Source organism: Thunnus albacares, chromosome 8 (assembly GCF_914725855.1).
Source record: "Thunnus albacares chromosome 8, fThuAlb1.1, whole genome shotgun sequence".
In the NCBI taxonomy this organism is placed as follows: Eukaryota; Metazoa; Chordata; class Actinopteri; order Scombriformes; family Scombridae; genus Thunnus; species Thunnus albacares.
In genome coordinates this window covers 17,410,711-17,420,722 of record NC_058113.1, presented here as the reverse complement: position 1 = coordinate 17,420,722, position 10,012 = coordinate 17,410,711, and the positions used below count along the sequence as shown (strand labels likewise).

Below are 10,012 nucleotides of genomic sequence, written 5' to 3'. Positions count from 1 at the left end.
TGGGTAGTTTGGTCGCTGAGCATCCAATAAGAGAAAAAACACTTTTTAAATACATCATATTTATTCAGAAAATTATCTGAAAACTCACTCTCTAATCATCATTAAGTGACCTCTAAGCACTCATGGTAGTTACTGCAACATTAATGTCTTGCTACTATTGAATCAAAACAATTTTTTTTTGATTCAATGGGTGATAAATAGAGGAACAATGATGAACAGGTAACAATAAGCTGTTTTTGGTATGACATTCATGAGTGATATCTATTGCAAGCACCTAAATACCTGTTCTGAAATGAAACAATCCTATTCTTTCACAATAAAGTGCATCTTCTGTCCACATAGGCCCAACTGCCTCCTCGGTGAGGAGGATATTGCACAGTTCATATCACTAACACAAGGCCACCTGCTCGCTTCAACAGCTTTCATATTCTCAAGCATTCAGTCACCGTTCTTCTGATTTTCACTTGAACTACACAAATATGTGACTTTAAAGGTGTCATTGAAATGGTTAATAGCCCATACTTAAGCTACAAACAGATCCTCCTACACACTACAACCCTCAAAAATATACAATATTGGAGATGAAGCTCACAAACTACAGACATTTATAGCAAGATGACTACTACTGCAAAAGCCCAAACTGAAGTGTTGATATTGTGGAAATTGTACTGAACCCCTTTGATGCTGTTTTATTTAAACACTGGTGATCAGTGAGAAAAGCCTTGAGGTTTGATAACTCCTGGATTTTGGTATTTAATTAATAGAAACAGATATTTGAGGTTAAAGGAAGCATCAAATCTTACACTGTGGGGGGAGGCAGAGGTTGTTTTGGCACTCAGTGTGGAAGAATAAATACTCCTGCATGCAAATTAGCTAATGATAAAGAGTTATCACTTGTCAGAAGCAGAAAATGGCAAGGAGGAGGCCAATAGTCTCAAAACCAAACACAGACCTCCACAGATTTAGCCCTTGAGCAGGATTGCTGTTGACCTGTTGGTACTTGTGATTAGTTGGTAGGATGGGTTATAATCTGACTTGGTGCATTTATGGCTTCCTGGTGATCACTGGGTACAGGAAGTGGCTGATTCAAGGCTGTCAGTCGCACTGCCCTCCACCAGATTCTATCTTCCTGGCTGCAGGACCTAGCTCCACCTTGCACACCCTCTGAGCAAACTTCAGTGAGCACAATGTCTCTCCCACGTTACTCTCCAGAGCAGAGACCTATAGTAAAAAACAAAATCAGGGTCATAACAAGGAACAATGGAGATTTACAGATGTAACTTACTGCAAATATGTCTGACTTCTGAGGTTATAAATCAATAAATTTGGATCAGTAATCTTACCTGCACCACCATGGCTGTCTTGCTGCCTTTGCCCAGGGAGTCTTGTAATAAGTATGTAAGGCGGGAGTTCCTGAAAGGGATGTGAGTCTGCCGCGCCCTCAGTGCCTGAATGACATCTCCCAGTGCCAGCAGGGAGCGGTTGATATTCTGGGCCTCCTTCAGTCTCTCTCCCTCTGCACCAGACTTCCATACCCTCTCTGAGCCCGCCAGGTCGACCAGGTTCAACTTGCCTGACGAAAGAAAAGCAAGTTGTAATGGTGAAATGATGACGATACTAACCTCAGACCTTCCGACACTTTCTCTGATGCATGTGTGGACTGACCGGTGGTTTTGGACCCGGTGGCAAGGTCAGTGCCCTCGACAGTGATACAGAGCAGAGCATGGGAGCGGGAGCTGTGCTGGTTCATCTGAGTGCCGAAGGTGATCCTGTTCCGACGGGCTGTGGCTAAAAGCTTTACAAAAACAAAAATATGTCACATTAATGTAATGATTTATTCTTACATTGAACCATACAAATCGTTTTCAAACACTTTGGTCCAACGTTTGTCACCTTCTTGATGTGCTGAAAGCTCTTAACCTCAACGACCCTGAGGCCCGGCACATGCAGCTGTCCTGTTCCGTCTGGGTTGATTTTAATGTCCAGTTTCTCACCGTCCTTACTCAGAAGGTCTCTGAGAGACAAAAAAAACCCCAAAACACTGTCTAGTAGCACTAACTTGGAACATGCAGGATAAAAAGGTTATTCAAAAAAAGGCGCAGCCTACCTTAGCACTTCGTTGTAGATCTCCACAGAGCTGACAGTAACAGTGTAAGACCACATGTCCTTCCTCTCCTCAATCTCACTGAAGAGATGTTTCAATGCTCGCTGGTTGATGCCTGGGTTCTCCACACTGCCCTATAAATCAAAAGATACTTAGCCTGCAGTCTACATTATGGGCCAAATACCTGTACGGATATGTACAGTGCTAGAATAACTCATTTCTTCCATCACTTTATGACTGTTTAACTACTGTAGTGAGTATACCTCCATGGTGTAAGTTTTTCCAGAGCCAGTCTGTCCATAGGCAAATATGCAGACATGGTAGCCGTCGATGCAGGAGGTCACAAGAGGCTCAATCTCCTGAAAGACCTGAGAACAGCAAATGTGGGTTTAGAGTTCTTGTTACGATTCTATTTCCTTTATACATTGATCAGTCTTACTACCTCTTCCTGTGTGGCCTGTGGATGGAAGACCTTGTCCAGTTCAAAGATGCGACTCTTTCCTTTGTTCAGCACAGTGAGAGAGGACTCGTTGTTGGGGTCTGTCGTCACCACCACGGACTGGCCCTCCTCGCGCTGGTCCTCCTTCAGCACAGGCTTCACACGACACAGCACGCGGATGTTGCCTGAAAGCAGAGGTCCCGGTTAACGACATAGAATTTTATTTTCTGCACTGAACTTGATCTCTTCTCTCTCTGCATACCTTTAAGCTCCACCAGCTGCTCATGGTACTTCCTGCGCAGTGCAACCTCTTTCCTGTATTTCTCTAGAAGATCTTTGTTGGCTTCAGACATCTCACTGATAGCTGCTGAAATCTGCCAAAAAAAGGAAGCAGTGAAAGCTGTGGGAAACACTGGGTTTGTCAGTGTGGTCAGAATTGTCTTTCTTATAAATATAGGGAAGCAAGACATGAAGTGATGTCATGCTGATTACCTGTTTTTTTGCTTCATTTATAGCTGCCCCATAAAAATCGGAGAAGTTTCGAACCTGGCTCCTCAGGCTGGCATAGTCTGTTTTCATACAGCGCAGGGTTGGGGGGAGCGCTGTCAGACGCTTTTGTAAACCTGCAGAAAGAAAAACTTATGTAGTATCATGTTCGAATAAAGTTTTGACTCAATAAATGTATTTAAAGTGTTCCGTTTTCTTGTGTTAAGAAACCATAATCCTTTTATTATTCGGTGTAACTCACTGAAGAATTGGTCCTGCAGGTTCTGAAAGTGTTCTGCTGAGCAGGAGGCAGCAGCCTTCACAGCCTCCTCCTTCCTCTCCTCCAAATGACCAATCTCCTTCAACAGTTCCTCTCTCAGTTTACTGATTTCTTGCTCGTACGCTGCAATCTGTGAAAGTTTCAGCACAGCAGTTTGTCAATCTGTCAGTTTGACTGGTCCAATCTGTGCAGGATCAGCTCCGTAATGAGCTCATCTGTCAATGAAATCGATCCAGGTTGTGAATTTGCAGGAGCAAAGTGGAAACTTCCTCCTTGTGCCTTTGATTTTTCTCTGCTTTGATCATCTGTTCTCTCAACAGGGTGTGGTTTATTTACCCCTCTGGATTCTTTCAATTCTGCCTCTTTCATTTTTTTAATCAGAATTGATGGCATCAGGAGGACCATCTGGTAACTGGCGTTTGTTGCCAGTCCTCTTGCATCTCAGTGGCCAGCATCCAGCTAATAATTTGTGCAGTGAGTCATATTTAGCATTATTATGGAGAAGTATTGCCAGAATGACAAATGATGCTTCACCTTATTGCTGCCTGGAATATGTTACTTAGCTGGTAGCACAGACAGTTATTTACATCTAAAACAAAGGTCCACTAATATATTACTCCAGTATGAACTGTTTGTTTTCACTTTCAATCTGCTTTTGTAGGTGTGCACTGTGTCTGTATACATGTACTTCTGAGCAGATATGACAAGTAATAATTCACACCAGACTTGTTTAGCATCAATTCTGGCGGCTTCCCTTATTACCTTGTGCTGCAGATTACAGCTGTATTCATCTGATTTCCTGATGTGTTCCTCCAGCTGTTTGCACCGCTCATTCTGATTGGACAGCTTTTCGGATAGATGCTCGTTCCTCTGTCTGGCTTTACTCAGCTGCTTTAATGTGGCAGGTGATTCCACCTCCACAGTCTGGGTGACATACTGAGAGAGAAGAGACATCTGATTGGTAAACACAAAAATGAAGGTGGTAATGTGCGTCAATTTCCTTCTTCCTAATAACCTTCAGTGCATTTCCAGTTGACATATCTTGATCTCAAATGCATCAAAAAGCTGATTTTAAAATTTTACTGACATCTCAAATGTCACTCTTTGCCATTCAAACCAATTTCATTTTAATATTAGAATTACCTTCACCGCCGGCTCCTTGCCTCTCTCTCTGTCCAACTCCAGCTGAAGCTCCCTCACTCTGTCCTCTCGCTTCCTCAGCTCCTCTCCTCTCCTCCATTCGCTATGTTCGCTCTGTCTCTCCAGGTGTGACAGCTGCTCAGCACGCTGTTGTAGGGACATCTCCAGCTGCTGCACCCTGCTCCGGAGGTTCTCGTTCTCCTAACAGAGCATATAAAACAATATACATTAAAAATGTGTCTTTTGCAGTCACAAAGGGGGGGCCTTGGTAGCTTTCAGCAGTGCCTGTGCGCCTCACCTTGATGAGCATGGTGCTAGACTGGGAGGGGATGGTTGTCAGTTGCTGCAGGAGGCCTTGAGTAACAGTTAGGCTCTGTTTCAGACTCTCGTTCTCCGCTGACAGACACAGCACCCGTTTCTCAGAGTCTGTGGCCCCCTGAGGACATACAGCATGAGATGAGCTCCAGAATGAGAGATGCATCAAAACCAAAACACTTTGCCAAAAATCCCTACAAATATATCCTCATAGACAGAACATGAAGTGTTGCTTCCTAAAGTTTAATTTACAGCATGGCATTTCATTCAGTGGGCGCATGAGTACACTGTGGCTTCTTTGCTGATAATTTGAAAAAGTGACAAACACTTGATAAATGATTAAATCAATAGTTCACAGCGCTTACGGTGGCAGTTCTCAGTCTTGACAGCTCCTCCTCGCGCTCCTCGATGCAACCCTTGAGCTCATCAATCTGTGCGAGAAATTAGAACTGTTTAAAATGTGATAGTAGACATGTTTAAGTGATATACTGTGATTCTGTTTAACATTTAGAAGAATACATGTAATTGTGAAAATTATGACACCTGCTCTTTCCAAATACATCTGGGCATGAAAATTATACATGTAATAATACATTCTGACACAATCATCTCTGTTTTTATTATTATTATTATTTTATGGATTTCTGGAAGAACATTTTTGGAATTAAATTGAATATGCAGCTGCCCACCTGCTGTTGGAAAGCCACTATACGAGAGTGTCTGTCTTTTTCCTTCTGCTCCAGCTGTGAGTGCAGCAGACGGAGTTCTCCTCTCAGCTTACTCCTCTCACCCTGCAGGCCATTCAGAGACTCCACCAGCCTGTGGACCCCGGCGTGTGTACCTGCATCACTGCTACACTCACCTGGTGGACATAAAATAACAATCATCAGCCTCTTCATCATCAGTTGCAATATAACTGTAGTCATATTCTGTCATCTTTGGACCCATATTCATATTAGGCCACCCAGAAATAGTGCCAGCTAATATCCTTTCAACTTCCTTTGACCTGTTTTTTATATGTAGGCTTTCAGTTAAGACCAATTTCCACAGTGTGCTTAACCGCTTGCATGTGTGTGTGTAATATTAATGAACATTAAGTATGCACTTAAAGCTCTTTCACGCACCACGTAGTCACCATGCATTGCCGTGAAGTTAACATCATCATTGCCGTGTTTCCACTCTCAAGTCTCCAGGGCAACGTTACAGACCTATATGGCATCACTCCAGCTTCTCACGTGCAGCCTGGCTCCAGTGCAGAACCATGATTCACATCTATAAGATGCAACAACCTGTTAAAACTCCCTTATAGTTCAAACAGGAACGTGAGCAGCATGCCCCACAGCATTTTAATCACTTTCTTCTTTCTTAATGATTTATCAGGCTCTGTCACCTCTCATTTTCATCGCAGGGCTGCTAATTTTATCAACACACTGTATCAGGTTTGCTGTGTCACAGTGGTGCAGGAAGTGGCGGTGTTGTGGTCGTGCCAGGAAGAGCATGCACATGGAGGAGAGGCTGCAGCTGTGTATCAGGGGTGCGGATAGAAATGTGCATGCAAGAAATGTGAAAAGTCAAAGGCATTGAGAAAGGCTTTTGAATTTAAAAAAAAAAAACAGCAACATGAAATGGTGCAATAAAGCTTATTTTCTTTATCTGAAAAACACAACGATAAAGATAAAAGTAAGCTTGGGATTTCTTGTTACTTTCTTGATAAATGACTACTGAAAGGAGCACCAGCCTTTCATTCAAACAGATCAAATACAGAACAGAAGATCACAACACGGTCAACTGGTAGCTGTGACAATTTTGAAGAGGCAAAGCAACACTTCTACACTTAAAGGACAGGTTCTCATTTTTTCAAGTCTGTCTTAAAACAACACTCAGGTGCCAAAATGAACATTGTTTTGCTTGCTGTAATCATTCCTTCTGTTCATACTGACCATTAGAGGATCCCTTCCAAATGCTCTTAAGTGATGAGGGACAAAATCCACAATCCTTGTTTGGTGCAAATATGTATTTAAAAGGTTATCTGGAATTAATATGAGGCATCTGCAGTCTGAATTAGTCAATTAAAGTGGATATTTTTCACAGTTACAGGTTTTTTAGCAAAAAAAAGTCCCTCTTTGTGTCTTAATAGATAGTGTTTTCCCATTCAGCTGCAGTGGAAGGACTGTACCAAAAAGAGGGAATTTGGCACTAAAAAGACAGTAACTTTGAGAGATATTGGCTTGATTTGACTAATTTGGACAGCTGAAGCCTCATATTAGCTTAAAATAAACTTTTAAATACATCTTTGTGCAGAAGGAGGGCTGTGGAATGTATCCCCCCCATCACTTACACTGAAAGTGCATTAAGAAGGGATCTTTTAATGGCCAGTATGAACAGGAGGAATGACTACAGCAAAAACATGTGTCATTTGGGCACCTGACTATTGTTTTAGGGAAGACTTGCAAAATTGTGACCCTATCCTTTAAGACCAGCACGTTGCATTACAGTAAACGAACAAACCTAATGGCCTCACAACACTGGGACATGGACCCCGGGCTATTTTTAGTCCAACACGAGTACACGTGGCGCCTACCATGTGCCAGACCTTGTAAGTGCATTTGCGAGGAATAAAACAGCACTCTCAGCCATGTTTTATTCATAACAGCAAGCTACAGAGTCACTATCCAAGTACCAAAGACTCTTGACACATAATCTTGTATCTGTGTCCTGCGACTTATGAGTGTTAGTATGCATGAGGTCCTCCACTCAAACACACCTACACCGTGAGATGTATACAGCCTGGCTTGGTCTGGTCATCATACATATTGGTGTATATCTCTGAGGCAGCATCAGTCAGCCTAAGGACAGGAATCTGATCTGTCTACAGCTTCACAGAGTCATACACTTGTCAACATACTGTGAATATGCACAGAGACAGAATAGAGCCCTCAGGTCAGAGAACCATCTGGTCAAATCTGGGACACAGCAGACACCAACATCTTGCCTAAAGCTTTGAGGTCAGCGGCAGCTGCACAGTGTTAGTCCGGCCTCTGTGACACCACTAATGCCAGCTTGACTTACACCAAAACCCTCATAAATCTAATCAGTCTGCTCCACAGCTCATGACTTTATTCTTCTATAAAAAAAGGCCCCCACATAGAAAAAAACCCCACAATGGAAAAACCACTTCACAGGAAGTGAACCACGTAATAAACTGTCTTCAAAACTGATTGCTCCCATGAAATAAGCAAAAGGATTTCCCAAACCTTAAAGGAAAACAAAAAACTTTCCCATATCTATTACATAACCCTGTGGATATACACCTATTATGACAAGCATGTTCAAGTGGCTTCCTTTATTCATTGTCCTCTTAATCCATGTTCCTCTATCCATCAAATGATCTCATCCAGTCTGAAGTCTCATATAATAAATCTACCTTTACTCCTTGTACAATTTTCTGCTCCTCATTTCTGTGAGCTTTCATTAAACCAGCCTATGACCTCTATTTCTCTTTGTTTTTCATCATTCTCAAACCCACCATATGGAAATCACACCCATCCATCTTGCTCCATAATTTCCCCCTCCCCCATTACTTCTTCCCTTTCTCCTCCCCCTCTAATAACCTTCTCTTTCTCCCTCACCCTCGCTCAGTGGGCTGGGGGTCTGTTGTTGTGTGATGGCCTCCTCCAGGTTGCTGATGATGCTATTCTTGTCCCTGAGGCGCTGGCGGTAGGAGGCTCGCAGGGCCTTCATCTGGCGGCGGTGCTGGACACGGTGCCTCTTCAGCTGGACACGGTACTGGTCGGCTTGCTGCTGCAGCTGCTGGAAGTGTGAGTATTGCTCCAAAAAACTCAGCAAGTGGGACATCACCGCCACCAAGGGAGACTCTGTCAACTGTGCGGCACAGAAGCACACACACACACACACACACACACACACACAAAGTTTAGTCACACTGCAGGAGCTCCTATTTGGGGAGCTTCTGATTTATGTCGCTGTTCCCGCAGTGTGTGAACAGCTCAGTCAGGGTGATGACACAGTTTTGATACCTTTCCAGTTGTTTCCAGCTGAACTTGGGAGGCTCTCCTCTTCTCAGCCTCTTGCTTGAAGGACAAAAAAGCAGCCAGAGGAGTGCATGCTGGGATGTCAGGGCCATCTTCCTTGTCTTCATCACTCATAGACATTTCATCATTGTCACTGCTACTGCCTGGATGACAACAAATGACATAAACAAAGAGTAAAGGAATGCATGAATTATATATCAATTAGTGGGGAAAAAATCCACATTTTATCCATTGTATCATTTTTCTATATCATACAACAGCCCTTATGTTGGACTATAAATATTCTGCAATGTTATCCGAGCACTCACTTGATTCACTAAAGCGAGCATAAGCCTTTTTTCCCATTTTGAAGCTGTGGCCATCTTTCCTCCTGCTCCCTGTTTCCATGGAAACAGCTCCTGGCTCCTGAGCACAACCACATACATGAGGGTCAGACGGTAACACACACACTCACACTAAATATTTACACATTGCATACATAGACATGCACACAGCTGCATACAATGACTCTCTCCATTTGGATATCCTTTATAAGTTTTTTTTGTTTTTTTTAACTGTCAGACAGTATATGACGCATGCATGTTCCCCTGTAAAAAAATGTTTTTCTGACAGAGGATCCCCTGAGGCTGGACATGATGTGGCTAGACATACGTCTGAGGAAGCTCCACACGCCCCTTCCAAGGCTTCATCCTCCTCCTTCTTAAAGACAGTGTAGAAGATGTAGACTAAAAGGGAGTAGAAGGCATACATCTCCACGCTGTCCAAGAGTCCCTGTAAATGACAGTTGCACTCAAAAATCACATAGATCCTCACATTACTATGACACCTGAGACTTAATGATACTCAAATGATACATGATGATAAAACTGGCCTCGATACACATCTGCAGAGGTTCAACATTCCTTTCCTTTTTAACCATCACTCCATACAATCATGCATAATGATCTTTTTTTTTTTTTTTACCTTATCACATATCTTCTCTTCTCAGGCGATGACAATCTGACATTCCAGTCATTTGTGTTCCCCTCCCACACTCCATTTGTTTTGTCACTGATAAATCTTCCCATGCAGCTCTTTTTCTAAGAGCCACAACAGCATCCCTAAACCTTGAAGCTCCTGTGTGAATCCCTCTCTGCCGTTCTCTCTCCTCCCCTCTCTCCTCCTCCTCCTCTCCACTCTGCTCCATCTACAGGCTG

At 43.0% G+C, this 10,012-nt stretch overlaps 1 protein-coding gene across 1 annotated transcript; it reads right to left on the bottom strand.

The window, feature by feature from the left end:
* Window positions 1-34: 34 nt before the first annotated feature.
* si:ch211-257p13.3 (kinesin-like protein KIFC3) lies at window positions 35-9,982 on the bottom strand. Its single transcript, XM_044359927.1, has 20 exons — window positions 9,780-9,982; window positions 9,468-9,587; window positions 9,125-9,221; window positions 8,802-8,959; window positions 8,394-8,646; window positions 5,454-5,626; window positions 5,130-5,195; window positions 4,748-4,885; window positions 4,453-4,650; window positions 4,072-4,245; window positions 3,292-3,439; window positions 3,036-3,166; window positions 2,806-2,917; window positions 2,547-2,728; window positions 2,368-2,472; window positions 2,108-2,238; window positions 1,894-2,014; window positions 1,666-1,795; window positions 1,344-1,573; window positions 35-1,221 (listed from the first exon to the last, which is right to left on the bottom strand). Exons 2-20 carry the CDS (start codon window positions 9,564-9,566, stop codon window positions 1,096-1,098), a joined length of 2,772 nt encoding a protein of 923 aa, XP_044215862.1. The 5' UTR covers window positions 9,567-9,587; window positions 9,780-9,982; the 3' UTR covers window positions 35-1,095.
* Between the last annotated feature and the right edge of the window lie 30 nt (window positions 9,983-10,012).